At 37.2% G+C, this 18033-nt stretch overlaps 1 protein-coding gene across 1 annotated transcript; it reads right to left on the bottom strand.

Annotated features, from left to right (window-relative positions):
• Positions 1 to 3130: 3130 nt before the first annotated feature.
• Positions 3131 to 15307, bottom strand: TMEM144 (transmembrane protein 144). Its single transcript, XM_010085767.1, has 11 exons — positions 15169 to 15307; positions 13853 to 13975; positions 13364 to 13463; positions 12735 to 12815; positions 10679 to 10760; positions 9451 to 9524; positions 8421 to 8539; positions 6985 to 7104; positions 6417 to 6514; positions 4360 to 4413; positions 3131 to 3214 (listed from the first exon to the last, which is right to left on the bottom strand). Exons 1-11 carry the CDS (start codon positions 15305 to 15307, stop codon positions 3131 to 3133), a joined length of 1074 nt encoding a protein of 357 aa, XP_010084069.1.
• Between the last annotated feature and the right edge of the window lie 2726 nt (positions 15308 to 18033).

Here is an 18033-nt window from a genome sequence, read left to right on the forward strand (position 1 = left end):
CTGGTACAGCCCCTCTGCGCTGACTCTTCGGGGAGCACTGCGGCTTGCCCAGCTGTTGAAGATGACTAGGAAACACCACACTCTGTTTCTGCTTTGCAATACACCTAACCTTGTAACATCTTCCCACAGCTTTGTCTGCTCCCATTCCTTTTTCCTCACAAAGTTTTACTCTGTTAAAATGGCATCTTTGGTTTTCTGATGTTTAGCTCTGTTTCCAATCATGCCATGCATTCTTGCATCTCTTGATGCAAGCAAGAAACCTTTGTTTCTGCTTGCTCCTGTTCTCCCTTGAATGTGCTCTAGGGATCCCTGAGGCCTGAGAGACCTGTTGGGCAAAAGAGGTCTTACACGGTCCTTACAAGCTAGTTCTACCCTGGAAGCAGTAGTGTGAACAGGTTAGGTCACTGTTCAAGCCCACGCAGACACGGTTCTCCTCCCCACGAATTCTGGTTGAATGCTCTCCAACTGTTTTTCCAGACTGAGGCACTAGTAATTCACTTAACATAAACTAGTGAAGAGTATACCTGACTGAGCAGTGTAGACTGTACTTGCAGACTTTAACCAAATGTGGAAAGTGACCTACAGGTAGTAGTAAACTTAAACAGATGATCCTTCCTGAGCAATCGCATCGGTACATCAAAGTGGACTGATGCTGTAATCACACTATCTTTACAAATACTGTATTACATTGTAATTATTTTAGCAAAGCAGTGAGTTACAAGACTAATATTTTTGTCAGTAACTGCGTGGAAATCAGAGATAATCTGCCACTATTTGGCAATGACATTATAAACTAAAGTGCCCAGCACCCCCGTTCCTTCAGTCTACTTAAACAGCTTACAGTCAGTATTAATGCAACTGTAAACAGTGACATAGGAATAAAAACTGACTGGGAAAGTACTGATTTATTAAGGTGTATCTGTAAAACAGAGGAGCCTGAGAAGACCATATTTTGGTTTTGCCAATTCTTTATTATCAGCAATTTTCTGGCATGGGGTATATTCCAGGAATACAGCAGTTCTTGTGATCTTCAAGAAGGAGGGAAACAGATCCAGGGATTACAAATGTCCAATTTAACTCAAGTTATTTCAAAACCATGTGAACAAATTACCCCCCCTTGTCCAACAGAATAATGGCTAGGTAACTAACAGTCAAGGATCTGTCACGAAGAAATCGCGTCTGACTCGGACACTGGGAAAGAAAACTGACCTGTATTCCTTCCAGCATCAGGTCTCAGGGTGGTACACATCATGTATGTTGACTTGAACAACTGTATCAGATGTTACATAAAAGCTATGAGCATGCAGTCTAAACAAAACCATTTTCAGACAGAGGAAACTGTACTCAAAAGAGTAATCAACTGTTCAATGCCAGAGTGAAAAGAAATATTGCATTAGATTCTAAAAAGTAAGTAAAGGCCAGTATCATGCAGCATTTTCAAAAATTATTTACAATAGCTGGTTATTAAATTTGAAGATGACATCTTGCCGGAAAATGCTGCCAACCTGTTGGAGGCCAGGGTTAACATACAGAGCAAAAGTAGAGAAATGCCTTAAGGGGGAAAAAACCTGAGGGACACCAAGTTCTGACACTTGGCTAGGAATAAACAACATGGGATGAGAAAAACCAGGCTAAGTAACAGTTCTAGAGCAAATCTGATAAATAATAGACAAAGGCGAGGGGAAGGGAGAAAGGAGAAATTATGATTGCAATATGAACACATTAACAATATTAAGCCATGATGGCAAAAAGTGTCATACTACAATGTGTAACCACGAACACATCGCAAACTGGGTAAAAAAAAAAAAATCCTGCTGCTGCTCTTCTTGCAAGACTGTAGTCTGACCATCATGTCTAGATTTTCTAGACAGATCTAGTCCACTTAGCAAGATTTCAGGAAAGAGCAAGAAAAATGACGAGCACATTACAAACAAGGGAAGAAAGCAGGATCTCGGGTTGTCTAATATACTGAAGAAAAGCCTAAAGGGAGGTTCAGACAACATACTTTGCATATATAAAGGTTACTTCCCATGAGTAAGAAAATAAACAGTTCTCCACCTTAGTGCTGGCCATGGAACAGTGGACTTAACATCCCGCACAGGGAATTTCCTTTGGCTATTAAGGCTTTCTAGCTGGACAGATAGTTAGAAGCTGGTTAGTTTGCCTAAAAATGTTGCGAAAGCCACTTCTTTTATTTATTTGTTTTTAAAGAAACAAGTTAAGACAACAACTGTCAGAAGTGATTTACATATAGATGACTTTGCTTTGGGTAGTTTTAGCATGATGCTTCAGTGTAATAAGTATTGCCAAACATAATTTTAAAGATTTGAATATGCTACATAGAAAAGTATTCAGAAAATGTCCAAAGGTATTTGGAAACAAACTTTGAACCACATACTTAGCTCATATTGCAACACCACAAGTTACAGAAATGCAATGTTTACTTGCAAAGTTCCATACAACTGAAATAAAAAACTAATCTTCTCCAACTATTCGTATCCTGGTCATGATTTCTACATAATGTTCTTGCAACTAAACAGTTTATCAGCAAACAGAAGTAATTTATTATACAGTACTTTTTTCCCCCTTCAAAATTATGAAGTGATTGGAAAAAAAAGTTTTTATGTAAACTGATGAATTTAAAGAATGCCTCTTAAAAAAAAATGCTTCACATCTTCATGTGTATCAGTTCCGTGCAGAATATTCCAAAACATGTTTTAGGTTCAAGTCAGTAAGACAGAATGTTGTAATAAAATAAATCAGCTTACAAATGCACACAGTATTACAGACTAAGAATTAAAACCCCATTATCCACCACCACAACAGTGAACTGCAATGCATGATGACATGAAGTTCAATACCTGAACCAGAAAAAAAAAGTTAGTAACGACAAAATCATTTAGCTTTATTTAATAAAATCCTTTGATATTCTTACAGAATCAAACATTTCCAGATTTTCCTTCATGCCAAACTGGAATATTTAGCAAAGGTTTTCTCTTTCACTTGCCTGAAGCAAGTTAGGGTAAATGCTGGACATCCATTTAAAAAATTATTATGTATTGTGATATACCAATACTGTCTTTTTGATTATATTAAACAGTAGCACCATCTACTGGTCCAGAAGATCCTTTTAAGCTTTAGAAAAAGCCGTGGAGAGTGATCCAGCCAAAATGATGCAAAACGCTACTGAGAGTAACATGTAGTTTTTCAGTCCCTGGATAGGCAAAGGGAGAGAAAAAGAAAAATACCATATTGTCATAACACTCCACAAAAAAGAAATAAAATAAAGAACTAGGGTTTCATTTTATGACAAAATTAATAAATCCATTATGTGAAATGGTAAATTTTATACCATTTTATTTCATATAATGTAACATATGTGCTGTTCAAAACAGTTTAATACAAGTAATCAATGATGTCATACACTTCGTAAAATTTTCACAAAATTAATTTAACAATTTTAAAAATTATTTTTAAAGGACTTCGTCTATTTTCAGATTATTTTTAAGCAGTAAGCACTGATGCAAAGACTATTCTAAAATATGTGAAAAGGATGAAAGATTTTGTGAGTCACAAAGGTTTGGACAATGAACATGATGGTGTTTTAGTTTTGTGCAACAGTTATCTGCAGTGGGAGAGACAGAAAGCTTCTAGTTTCTGATCCAAGGATGCCTAACACATTTTTCCCAGTCACCAAAAATACTGAGGAAAATTATCTCTGATGGCAGATTACATCTCTATGGATCCTGGCAGATTACGTCTCTATGGATCCTGGACAGATTAATTAAAGGAACCTCATTACACTGCTAGCATTCACTGCTTCAAATTCCACTAGAAAAATAATTTCTGCCATATATGTTAACATCCAGTAATCAGCCTCTTCTAGGCAATCACTGCCGTTATCAGTTTAGGAAACTCTATATTATACTGCAATGAGAAAGGTCAATTAACTTCTGTCTCTTTTTCTGGTCCTTTAGCAAATTTGATCCTAAGTGTCTCATCTACTTGTCTACATGACTGTTAGGTCAACTGCTCATTCCCCTACCCCCACTAAAAAAACTGGCTCACATAAAGCCTGTTTTCAGGCTGTGCTTGGCACCCTGCCTCCTGGCCCTGCTACGGTCTTCATTTACTCCCAGTGCTGCACATACACTTACAGAATTCAAATCTTCATTCCTGTAAAAATTGTTCACAGTTCTTCATCTTTCCTGGAAAACTCAGTATTGCATGATATAACTTTCAGATTCATAATGCAATACTTGAAAGGAGCTGGAATCTAAGACATACAGCTGTATGCCAAGTCATGCTGTTCCTAGAGCTACGAACAAGCAAGAGAGTCTAGAGACCTCATAAGCTTACCTTGATTTCTTTAAAAACAAGGACTCCCCACATTGCAGCAACGAGGCCAGGACCCTAAAAAAGTAAGATTCATTTGTACATTACAGCATTTCATTAAAATGTGCTGCCTTCTCATTACTGTTCTCAGGGTGGTTGAATTTTGTCTGGATAACAAATTTAGGCTTTTCCATTCTGTATAATTACAGCACCCATGACAGACGATTTCATCACTGAAATCTTTATGAAGCCAGACACAATAAAATCTTCAAGAAGGGCTAAAGAGGCAAGAGACTGTTTTTCCAGAGAAGGCACAATTTATTTTTAAATTATACTGTGGAGTATGCACTGGCTGTTAAAAGTTCTTTTAGTAGACTCCAAATAGTATGCCTCACTTTAGTCCAAACTACAGTCCACAAAGTTACCACATTTCAGGGGACTATTCAGGTTTACTGGCAGCTACCACAGAGATTCCAAACATTTCCTTTATTAGCATGACTAACTAGTTGGATAAAGTTTTATTTTATCACTCAGTATGATATCAAGAGACTGGAACACAAATGTATTTCCTGTATAGCAGGCATCTGGACAAAGCACAAAGCCAGCCAGATAGGTCAGGAAAACTCCTGATTTTCTGTGATGTTGTCGTACAGATTTCCTAGCTAACAGCAAACAGTGATACACAATGATAATTTCCAGGCACTCCTGGCAATATAGTTTTTGCCCTGTGGGAGCAAAGATCTGAATTTTTATGACTGATGAGCAAATATTATCTGAATATGAAGCAAAAACTGGCCCTGTTAATGTTCCCCATTAGAGCTGCTCTCAGAAACACTTGACAGATGCTTGGACAGTGATCTCCCTCTTGCCATCTTCTGTACAGCTGACAGGACACAGATTTAGGCCAGCAGGAAACAGTGTCTCAGGCTCAATGTATTTGTGGGTGCTGTTCCTAGTGAAATTGCCAACTGTTATTTGAATAATAGCTAAGGTGTTATTTCACTTTCTAGATTAACGTGAGCTGTGGGGGGAATGCATTTTAAAAATTAAATAAATTGTTAAAGTGATGTGATGAAATTCTCTCTAGGATGAGGTAAAACAGCAGTTGCAAACTGGTCCAGATAGACAGTTTCTCATCAGTGCTGTCCTTAAATTTTTCACTTCATGATTTTATTTCCTTGCCCTTTAGGCATAGTGATAACAAAGTTACTAAAGCTGCTTTCCATTAATCCTTCAATTTCTAATTAGAATGATCCCAAGTCTTTTCTTTCATTGCTTACTGCAGAGTTTATTCTGATTTACTGCATCTTGAGGCAAAGCTTAATCCCTATTAATGTCATTTCATTAGTTTGCTTCCAAAATACAGCTGTTCAGCAAAACTTTGCTTTAGATATTTATGAACTCTCATGTGCCAGGAGTTATCCACTTTCGCAGCACCATCTAGTAGACTGGCAAGAGACTAAAGGCAAAGTTTATTCTACCTACTATTGGAATTTATGCAGCTTCTGGAAATTAACACTGCTTTAAAAGGTACAGTACCATAAATAGGAATAAAACAGACAAAACGGGTCAACTTATTTTTCCCTCACTTGCATAAGGATACTATTTTCAGCAGTATATATAATCTGTTCTGTGTGTTAAAGAACTGTAAAAAGAAAAAATACCTTACTTAATTAAGCAAAATGACTGCTAGAGCATAAAAATCACAAATAAAAACATCCAGAACAAAATGTACTTGCTGGGATGAAAGCATAATACATTTCTTCTTTTAATCACTTCAGTTTACTATTTAATATTGATATGGTTCTGGTTACAGAGCTTTGGCTTTTGTATAACCTAAAGACTCAAACTTTCAGTTCTTCTGTTTTTTTACACTTGGCATTGACCAAGATCATGCTTGCCACAGTCATGTGTGTTCTTCAAAAACCAAAGGCTAGCACAGACAAGCAGAAGAGGCAATGTATTCTCTTTATTAAAATGCTCTAGACACATCATCATTTCAACTTAATTCCACAAATGGGGGGGAAAAAAACCCTTCACTTTTAATTCTAGTCATAGATTTTATTTTTTTATATACTTACTGCAGTAATTATTGGAAAGCTGACCACAGCACTGAGATAGTGATTGGCTAAGAACCAGCAGCAATTGGCTATGGCCCAAAGCACACCAGAAACGAACCCTAGAAAAATAAATCCCAATCAAAAATGGGTACAGCAAGGTATAGACAGCAATTTGTGGAACATTTATATTTATAGCATAATACAGAAACTGCATGTATGTAATTTAGTACATTCACTAGTTTAACAAGCTGGCTCCGATTATTTAAACCAAAGCTCAAGGGATAAAATCAGATACTCCAACTAAAGTAGCAAATTTTAAAGTTCACAATTTTCTGGGCAATGTGCTCTCCACTCTGGCAGAGTCAGTTTTTGAAAATCCGCTACATGCAATGTCATTTTGTTCTAATTTCAGATTACAACAAAAATTGTTGTTTCCTAACCTAAATTAATTATCTACAAGGAGTGATCTTTTAAAAGAGGCAAAAAAATCAAATGAAGAGACTTGAAAGAAACATAGCTTGAACTAATTACTGCAAAATGGTCAGAAGAAGTAACTGAAATCAACTGGTAATTTAAAAGAGAGTCATACCTGGCAATATGGCTTGGGGATAAACCTTAGGTTTATTTTTCTTGACTGCACAGTAGATCAAAAAGTAGACAGTACTTGTAAGAAATATTCCACTGAAGTGTGCAAATACATAATCTAAATCTGAAAGACGAATTACAAAATTATATTAGTCTAAAACATCAGTTACTAATTTTAAATAAATTTTTTCACTGATGGCATTCACACAGACAAAAACACGTAAGGTGCTACTGCTAACAACTCAAATTCAATTGTGACTGTGATAAACACAGCTGCCAGTCTTGACTGTGGATAGATTTGGTCAAACACACATATATTAAACATGAATTAACTGCTGTGTTGCATTTATGACAAGCTTTTATGCATTTCTGAGAGACATTTTCGGACCTCTATTAGCCAAACTACTGAACTAACTTATTAAAAACTTCAGAAAATCCTCAGGTGAGGCTACAAAACTGGGGTGGGGATTTTACATAATTACATTATCTCCTGATCATCTACATTTTTGTTCCTGTATATAGCCTTGTTTCTTTTCTGTACATTTAAAGGCAAGACAACTGCATATACTGTGTAAGCTAAACATGGAACAGTTTTGTCACTTTTTTATCTCGAAGAATGTATCACAATTTTGATCACTATAATCATTAAAAGTAATAAATCCTTTATGGACATGGTAAGCCCTAAAGACAGCATTTCCAACATGGCAAAGCAGAAGCGCAGAGCAAGGTGATCTCTGTCTCCTTGGAGCTGTAAATCCTCAACAGTGAAAGGCAGCTATAGTAATGATAACATCTGTTTTGTCTAGGTAAGTTGCAGTATTCAAGAGAAATTGTATGTGACATAACAAACAATTTCTTAATGGGAATATTATGCGGTGTCACCAATATCTTGCTCTTAAGTTGCTGCTGGTATTACCTCATAGACTACACACTAAATCTTCAGGAAAATGTTTCTGGGTAAATGCTGTTGGAAATTGGTGACTAGGCTTATGCTAAAAGGTTTCAATTTCAAAACCTACCAGGTTTTAATTACTTATGTTGCTATATATTTCTTCTGCTCATCGATTATGATTAAGCTTTTCCTCTTCCTTTACTAGTGTACTAATTAGGCAATTGCTACAGCTTTTGCCCTTGTTTACCTCATGTTCTAGGCATATAAACCCTGCATTTTGAGAGTGATAGCTATGTTTCAGAAGGCACTAAACACTATGAGTTAAGTATGGTATCCCCCAGCCTGTTTCTCACTGTTCTTTTAATGGTGTAATTCACATCTGGGAAAAAGGGAGTACTAGTATTTGACAAAATATAACACAGTGTGGAACCAATAAGTTGTCACAGTATATTTCCAGACATACCAAAAATTTCAGACTATGCCTTTATGAAAGGAGGAGACCACAATATAGTGATGAAATAAAGCTGAAGTGACCTATTAGCCTTTACCAAATTGACTTGCTCCTGTGTACATAGTTTCATTTCTTCTTCCATGGTCCTTGATGTAAAGTACTGGTACAAAACTGGAACCGTATAGTATTCCAGCTACTACAGCCAGGCTACATCCTCTTCAAAAAGAGCAAAATCAGAGAAAATAGCCTAACGTTAATTAGGGAAGTAGACAATACACTTAAGTCCAGTGTTGCAGTTAAGACTGTATATCATATGAAAATCACTGGCAACACTATAAAAATAATGTATTTTAGCACATTTTTATTTTCTAGTGTAGAAATGGTTCAACACAGTAAATTACTTTTCCTGTACTTTGTGGCCAAGTAACACAGACAACTCCTGCCCCAAGAGCCTGCAGTTTGCATAAATGACAAGAGAAATCAACTAACTAGGATCTCCTAAAAGCAGAGGTAGGAGAAGAGCAACAAAAATATTGTTAAAATGCTCCCACCCTCAACTTTACTGCTGCAGCCTATATATTCTAACCATTCCTAGGTTCATTGTCTCTTTACTCCCTGTCTCTGCCTCCAGATCACTGGGTCCTTCGTTGTCTCCACTCTCCACACTGGCCCTTTGCTAGCTGCTGCTTCCACCTTGGAGCACTTCTGCTGTCTTCTTACCATACTGCTGTGCCTTCTCCAGATGTATTCACTTGGAAACCACACCTGGAAGCATGTTATTAGCATAGGCTCCTCCTATGCTTGAGTGCTAATCAACCAGGTGATAAAAAAAAAGCTCTGTAATTACTTCGTTGCTATTCCTATTTACTTTGCAAAATTTTTTTGTAGTACTAATACTTAATTGGCACCATAAAGCACACTGAACAGTGTGAAGTAAAAAATCTAATTATTTGAGCAGCTATTCATATATAGATATGCACACTATGCTCGTACTTTAAAAACTGTTATTTATTCGTGCATGACTGTGCCAGAAAAACCACAGGACATGAATTCTGCTCTTACGCTGCATTCAACTCCTTTCTCTGGCTACTTGGCCTGCACCAGCAAAAGAACTGTCAGTAACTTACATGAGTCTCTTTTTTGCTGGAGAAAGTCTGCTCACCCATGAGTCATCAGAGGTATCTTCAGAAACATTAATAGACTGCAAAAAACCCAAGAGTTTTCACTCAAATTTAGTTTCGTTTGGTTTTTTACAATCCCAAACATTGTATTAAACTGAACAGTTTTGCTCTAAGAAAATAAAATTAAAATGGAAGGAGAAACAAAAAGAATTCACAGAAATACTCTGAAGAAAGGAGATTTATTTTTTTTATAATAAAACAAACTAATAATTGGATCTACCTACCTCAAAGTTTACAAGTCCGAGTTTGGATATGGATTTTGGGATTACAACATAATAGAGCACTCACTAGCATTTTTTTCTTAATTTGCATGCAGGGAGATACGACTTTCAAAACTCATCCTTAAATTTGATGAAATATTTAATCTATAGATTTTATTTATATGTTTTTGCCTTCTGTTGACAGCTCTGATGTTACTATCAGAATAACAGGACTACTTGCATACAGGGAAATTGACACCCCTGTCTGCAGCATAAACAAATTGAAACATCAGTTTATTCTAATCCTGCAATTAGATTGTTTTCTGTGATTTGCTCTCGTAGATTGGAACCTCTAGTGAGCATTGAGCACAGCTAGAAAACTCTGTGGGGCTCTCTGTTCAGGTAGCAACTGAGTTTTGATGTATCACTGACCTGCAACAGCTAAAGTACAATGGTAGTAGGAGCCTACTGTTCTCCACCTTCTGTTGCATACTTTGGGCTCACGAAGGAGCGACAGCCAACCTGGCATCCCTCCTTGGCCTCTGTGCCACAGCTGATCCTGAGAATCGCTGACTCTCGACAGTCTTTTGGCTCTGTAACGTGGCAAAAACGTGGTGGGTAAGAGTTACACACCCCGTTGCCTTTCATGTAAGCACCCTCCTAGTTTTATAGTTCAGTTTTAATTAAAGTTGCTTTCTCTTCTCAGACAGGAAAGTAATACACTCTGTCTTTTATATAACCTCTGTCATGATGAAAAAGGACTTCTAAGCCATTTAAAGCTGAAAACAGAGAAAGACACTTGTGAAAACTTCCGACAGGATATACTAGATCCACACATGAAATACAACCAGTGCACATTTATGTAGTCTTACATAGCCTATCACAAATTCCAGCAAATGCAGTTAACATTAAATATTTTTTTTAAATGGATACGTATTTTCACTGCTGTAAAATAACAGCTGTAGAGTACTTACACTTTCTCTCAATAAAGGCGTGCTTTCTAATGAAGCTGAAGAACTCTGGACTTCAGTTTTTATAAAAAGAAATATGACAGCACTCAGAAGAGAAAAATACACCAATAAATACCATGTCAGCTCACAAGGACATAACATTGAGTTTCCAGAGACAAAAGTTATATTTGGAGTCATGTTACTCTTTTTTTCATTATTACCCCAGAGTCACTTCAATATATTTTAAAAATGCAATTCACTTCAATATATTTTAAAAAAGCAATTTTAAAAGCAATTTTAAAAAAATGCTTTTAACAGTCCTAACAAACAACTTAAGCAAATAAATTAGTCTTTATATCACTTTATAGGCCCCTCTGCTATGTAACAGGATTGAAATGAGTCCTTTTTACAGTGTGCAGTTACAATCACATGCTAACAAGAGTTGCTTTAGTTAACGGTTCCCTTTTGTACTAAACCACACACATAATGGAACATCTGCATGAAAATTCTACATGGAACAACTTAAACTTAGACAGAATTGGCTCTGTGCTCAAGGAAAAACATTAGTTTTCAGTCTTCTATCATAGGTGAGTGGTGGAATACTGCTCCTACAGGGCCTTGTGTATGTGGAAGGAGAAGGGGTATTGCTCAGTGGTGCTCCAGTGCACTAAGTGAATAAAATGAAGAAGAAAGGGTAATGTTACTGTTTGTACTCCCAGCTCCAGTAAATCAGGTAAATATGTGTAATCAGAACTGGCAGGATCTGCCTTTATTTTTATGCCAGATATTTTAATGATTTAGGAATTCCTTCTCATAGCTGTAAACAGAATGCCTCCATTTGAAAAGTGATTCATCGCCTGCTGAAGGAGTAAGGGGATAGATATAAAAGGATGTCAGCTTCCTCCAGAAGGACTAGGCAAACATGCCCAGGTTCCACACAGGAGGCTATAATGAAATACATGCTTCTGAGCTCTGCAGAGCAACATACACAGGTTTTATGTATCTTGCCAGGAAAATGTTTGGTCACGATCTTTTTCCCTGTTGATCACTTCTCTATGGTATCTCAGACACAACCAGGAAGCAGGCGGTGAGCTGAATGAACTTATCAGGCAGGAACAGCAGTACTGCTACTATTTTGTGAGTACCTCACAAAATCACGTGCTATATGTAGCAGTAATGAGTAAAAAGCTGCAGGCTCCTAGGAAAGCGGAAGAGTTGAAGCAAAATTTATTAATCTAAGGCAGCAGCTCTCTCCCAGCAATGAAGAATGGCTCCATCGTCTCCATGTTCTTAACACCCTTCTTTCCTAAAGGCATTACGTGCATCTGCTGCTTAGCATGCTTATAACAAGCCACCATTATGTTACTAAAAGGACCTTTCTGGCCACCCAGTTGAAAAGCAAGAACACTGCTTCATAACAAAGACCCACTTTCCTCTGTGTTTGGACCAAAATGTGCACGCAGACAAATAATAAACAAAAAATATGAGCAAAACTCCTGAAGACCCCAAACAAAGCCACTGTTTGGGAGGTGGTGTAAGCATGGCTTAAGAGTTACAAGACAGGGAGCTATCAAGGACAAGGCATAACGCAAAGCCCCTGGCTTTTCATGGACCCTTAAGGATCTGGGAAGGGATCCCGTGGCATATTCTACAGTTAAGAGCAGGGATTTGTACCCTTGACTGAGTGGAGCCAGATTGGAAATCTCACAGAGCTTTTCTCACCAAGGTTCTTCTAGTCAGTTTCTCATCTCTCACAAAATTTGGAGGAAGTGAACCATTTGAATAACCTGGCTGGGGAGACAATCAGTACATCACTGCTTTGCCTTGAACATGCCTTCCAGCATAAAAATATATTTCTGTGTTTATGAATAACCATTTCACCACTGCACTGGATATCATGTATGTTTCTATTCTGAAATACAACACTGACCAGCTAGGTATGGATAGATGATGAATTCTACAGTAAATCAATGTGCAAAAAATACTTCAATACATTTGCCCTTTAGTTAAACTGTCCCTGTGGTTATTAAACATATGATATTTCACAAGACACAAATTTATTATAAGAATAGATTTTTACCTTAGTAGTGAAAGTCCAGCTCCAATATAATTTAAAATTGGTCTTGACACCTCCTCTGGGTCAATTCCAAACCAACCAAACCTGGAATATTTAAACAGTTTCACTTAGTTTCACTGACTGCATACAAATAGTTAAATCACAACCCAGTCTTGGAAATCTTTATTCGTGCAAATGCTGCTGCTTAAGTTTATATTTGCCATATTGGATCAGTGCTTCAGTTGGCTTGCAAAAAGCGACATCTACTTTACTAAAATAATCTTCAAACTAATTTAATTTACAATTATTTTTTTAAATCTGGGTACTTCAAAACTGGAAGTTAATTTAAATTATTTTACCAGCCCATGCTGCAGAATAATATACAAGTAATAAAAGCGTACTAGTGTACATCTACAAATACACTGTTTATTCACTCAATTATGCTAATGAACATCACTGGGCATTCTTCCTCCTATTGAGACAGAGGAAACACAAAAAGGTAAAATAATTAACCTGAGTACCTTCCACTGAGAGGGAAAAAGATCTTACATAGATGATAAATCCTCTTTACTGGTGATGGTGTTTGCACTGCAGTTATTAATGAAGAATTAGCAACATTAATTCTGTATGACTTCAGAATTAAATGTACTCACCTTGAACTTGCCCAACCTGTCAGCAAATTAAAAGAAGCCCATATCAAAAGACCAAGGGCTAAACCAATAGTTTTAACAATAGGGACAACTGTAACATTGCCTGAAATAGAAAAATCCAAAATTAAAATCCATTAAAAACTAGACTGTGATCTTGCACATTTTTGCATTAGATTTTGTGACTGTTCAGAAGGCAAAGAAATTCATGCAAGTTGGTAGGCAATAGTGTTTTTTAAAAATAAATATATTTAACACAGACTTTTCCTCAATACCATTAAAAAATTATTTTTGGTTTGAATTTGCTGCTTATAAAATAAGTATAATAAAATGATATTTGCTATAAGGGTAAAGCTCCATTAATACGAAGCTTAAAAAAACCAAGCAACTAGCAAATAACTACTACCTTATAAATGGAAACATTTTTATCACTGTTTTTTACAAAGAATTAGGACTACTTTGTGTTTCAAAGAAATAGAATTGCTTAATTCTTACCTGTAGCCCACACAAAACCTCCAACCATAGCCAGAGGCCAAAACTGGGGGCAATTCTGGATTAAATTGACCACCAAAGAAACTATCCATATGGAGGCACAGAGAATCCACTGGAAGAACATGCCTATGGAAAAATCAAATGCACACAATAGAGAACTTGGAGAATACTGCATGGCTGGATCTCTTAACATAGTATGTTTTAGATAAAACAGTATAGAAAAAAATTGAATAGTGAACTGAAATTCACCTCCTTTGTGAACTGCAGGGAATCATGTTACAACATATTTAAAAGATGCATTTTAAGGTGGGGTGTTCTTTCAACCTTTTCCTTACCATATATTCTCTATACAAAGTGGCAAAAGACACTTTTTGCTGGGCAAAGTTTACACAAGCCCTATTCTCAAACACATGAAAATTTTAACAGGTTTCTGACAAAGAGGATATTCAGTTACTGCAAGCTTCCACCACCGTAGCAGCAGCTGACACAGATGACCTCACAGGACAAAACACTTTCAAAGATCAGGGCTCAGGCTTTTCCACTAATCCAGGACATTGAAGATGATAAACAGATGATGTTTGGACAGAACTCTTCTACATTTCTAGACTCTCTGAGGGTCAACTAGGCAGACCAGTTAACTTTATGCCAGCTGAGGTAAGACATTGAAGTCTAGCCTTGTCTTGTTAGGACCATGTTTGGCACAAAGAAGAGAGAGAGGTTATATCCAGCTTGTACTATAGATACTATTATTGCAGTAACACAATGGCAGATTTACTAATCTAGGGATCTGGTAACTGACTATGCTTCATACAAATATGCAAATACAACATGAACCTAGTGGTAAAGTGATAAAATTCCAAGTAGGAAATACAAGTGATTGTTTCCTCTTACTGAGTCACCAGACAAAAGCATTATTTCATTTTTTTCAATTTTTGATTGTTTTTATGCCAGTCCACAACTGAAAGACAATACTCCAAAGTCCAACAACTTTCACAGTAAAAATAACACTGTACATATTTGAGAATCCCCACAAGAGTAGAAGAAAGGACATTTCACTTTCCATTGTGAAATGCTCATTAAATGCACATCATCACAGTTAAACTGCACAATGCATAGAAAGGCTCTTCTAAAGATTTGTGACATCTTGAGCCAACAGGTTATTGGTTTATACCCAAGCAATAGTAAAAAAAATTAAAACATGATCCATAGATCAAGGCTGTGATTATAACTCTAGCTATAGAAACTCTCATATTTGCTGGTACAATATTATCCTACTATAAAAAAACCCAAAATCAACAAAAAAATATAAAGACGCTTACCATCACCAGTATCAAATTTCTTAACAGGCACAAAGTTTGTCCCAAATAGAAGGACGGCTACTGTGGAAGAGATAAAGCCAATAACTAGATCTGTTCCATTGCTGATGTTAAAGGCACTGTAAGCTTTCTCGATGTCCATCTTCGTTCTGAAGGTGCCCCTTTTTTGCAGAGTTTTTTGCTGCAGGTCCTGACAAATTCTGAAATCAGAGAGTGGTATTAAATGCATGAAGCATTAAATAATACCAGCCTACTTGAGAAACCTGAAACTTAAAGGACCTTACTTATCAATCTCTCAAAAGCCGGTAAGATATGTAAAGGATACTGTAGAATCCCATGAAAAGCTACCATAAAACATGAATGAAGTGTAACTTACAAACACATGCACACAAAAAATTCACTCTTGCCTGTTTCATAATCAACTTAACTGAATAGCATGCCTGCAAACATACACCAATGTGAATGTAAAGATGCACTCAAAGGTTATGAGGACTTGAATCTCTGTGGCCTAAAGGAAGCCCTGACACTTTACAAAGATGCTCTGTCATAATATTCTTTATTCCTGTAACCAAACTGTGGTGACACTGAGGTGCATACATAACCAGGGGTTAGACAAAATCTTAATTGGCAGAAGCAGCCATAGCAATTTGCAGCCCTGCTGCCTAGAAGTCAGGAACAGGTGCAGAGATTCTATAGATGCCAGAGTGAGATCAATATAGGATCAAAAGGTAACCACAGGAATTGTTCTAACTGACATAAAACACAAACATTCATTTTTTCTGTGGGGAACAAAGGGAGAAGCTGCCTTTTTTGTTCACTCCACCTAACTATGATAAGAAAGGTAAAGATTATTTTTTTCATTCCATACCATCCTTTCCTTTTTCTTTTGTGGGAGATTCATCTTGAGGTTACACTCAATGAAGTACCACATATAGACTTTTGATATGGATTATGACTTTGACAGAAAAGGTGGCTCTGAGGACAACTGTAATAACATGCTCTTTGCACACACAGTCTTAACACCCCACTTGAGAGACTATCTATAAGAAAAGTGTTTGGAAATTTAACTTCAACTGGCAACAGGATAGTTAATACACTATGAGTATAAAGGAACATATTTATAGAGATATGCATACAAACCTGTTGTTGATATAATGCTATTTATACTGAATCAAATGACAGCCTAATACAGTTTGACATTCCCCAGTGTAGGTGGACTAGCTACTGCCTGGAGAAAAAAAAGCTGAAATAGGATGATGGAAATTTTGCCAAGTCTTGTAAGAGGAGCTGTGACTACACTCTCTGCACAAAAGGAAGAGCTGAGCTGCCGCTGCACATTCTTTCATTTTCTTTTACCCTCCAGTCTTACCTTCCCTGGGGTCCTTAAGATACTGAGAACTGCATCTGCTGAGGTTGTGTTTTTATCTACAGCTTCACTAGGGCCATCACTGTCAGCTGAAATTAATTATTTGCATCAGCAGGTGAAACGTTCACTCTCACAAGTAATATAATAATTTAGTTTCTCTAATCTTTTTCTTCTTGAAAGATGTTAGTATATTTTTAACTTGAGTACTTTGGAAAAACACAGATGACATTTAGAAGACACACCATGAAGGTACAATGGCACATATTTCCATTTGTCTAACTATCTTTTTCTCCTTTACTTTTCATCTTTCTTGCCTACTTAGATGATAAGCACCTACAGGAAGTTTTCACTGTATTTAAGACTACAGTACAAAGTACATCTTGCCTGAGACCTGTGGACACTGAGCAGTGCAAATAATAATGCAGGGATTTCTTCACAGGATAAGAAACACTGTGACACCACCAGAATGGATTAATGTAGATAAAGGCTATCACCAGTTATCTTCATTCCATCAAACTTAACTCATTTAGTGGACAAGTAAGGCACAAGATCTGTCTTTTGCACAGGATTAACTTCATGCTGTTAAGGACATAGAAATAAAGCTGATTACAACTGCACCTCTATGAATACAGGATTCAATACCTTAGCCTCCATTAAGTCATTATGCAGGTAGAATACTATGAATCTTTCAAATTTAAAGTGGTAATCTGGCCAGACTGACTTGCAGCATACATGTCTCCAAAGGTTTAAAGCTACCAAATGCCAAACCAGAAGCACTTGCTGAAGCTGCTAAGAATATAGTACCTGAAACTCACGCAGAGTATCTGAAACTTAAGCAGAAACAACTGGAATTGTTGCTGTTATCGAAGGGGTTTTCTTCCACTATGTAGGACACTTTGGGGTTCCCAAGCTACAGAGGAAATATAACGGAATTTTCTCAGTATACACTGCCCTTACCCTACCAACTTCACTGCTTTACCTCACTGGAAGGTTGTGCTCTGTATTTTCGGTTTCCTCAGAAATACGCCACTGTTTCTTCCTTCGCACAGAGCCACAACGAATTATGATTTCCACTTAATGCAACAGCAACATACTGCTATGGTCTCTGCAGACAGGCTTGAAACCAAGAGGCCTGCCCCTCTGAGCCGCCATCTCAGGGTACATCCACGCTGTGGTCAGTTTTGCTCGAACTGAACAGATATTTTCAGAGGTCGCGTCTCACACCGATTATCTGCATGTTTCCCCTACCCTCTACTTGCCATTAAGGGCAGGTACTTTCACCCTCGCTTTAGGAGACTCTTGTCAGGGCCGAGGCGGCTCAGTGAGGACACCGTGACCCCCTGCCAGAGAAACATTTATTTGTTCCCCTAAGATGAACACTTCTGAAAGACGTTCTTCAGGCAACATTTTCAGTAACCGGTACCGCACAACCAGGAACGACGCGCAGCAGAGCTCTCCACACAGGCGGATATTGCTTCTGCTACTTCCGCAGGGCAGGCCCG

The sequence above is a fragment of the Pterocles gutturalis genome, unplaced genomic scaffold (assembly GCF_000699245.1).
Source record: "Pterocles gutturalis isolate BGI_N339 unplaced genomic scaffold, ASM69924v1 scaffold23310, whole genome shotgun sequence".
In the NCBI taxonomy this organism is placed as follows: Eukaryota; Metazoa; Chordata; class Aves; order Pterocliformes; family Pteroclidae; genus Pterocles; species Pterocles gutturalis.

Excerpts from the sequence above, each read along its gene's own strand:
- TMEM144 (XM_010085767.1), bottom strand. The coding sequence starts at position 15,307 with ATGGACATCGAGAAAGCTTACAGTGCCTTTAACATCAGCAATGGAACA. Across the intron at positions 9,525-10,678 it reads CGCCTTTATTGAGAGAAAGT|TCTATTAATGTTTCTGAAGA; the intron begins GTAAGTACTCTA and ends GGTTTTTTGCAG. Across the intron at positions 8,540-9,450 it reads CCAGCAAAAAAGAGACTCAT|AGGATGTAGCCTGGCTGTAG; the intron begins GTAAGTTACTGA and ends CTCTTTTTGAAG.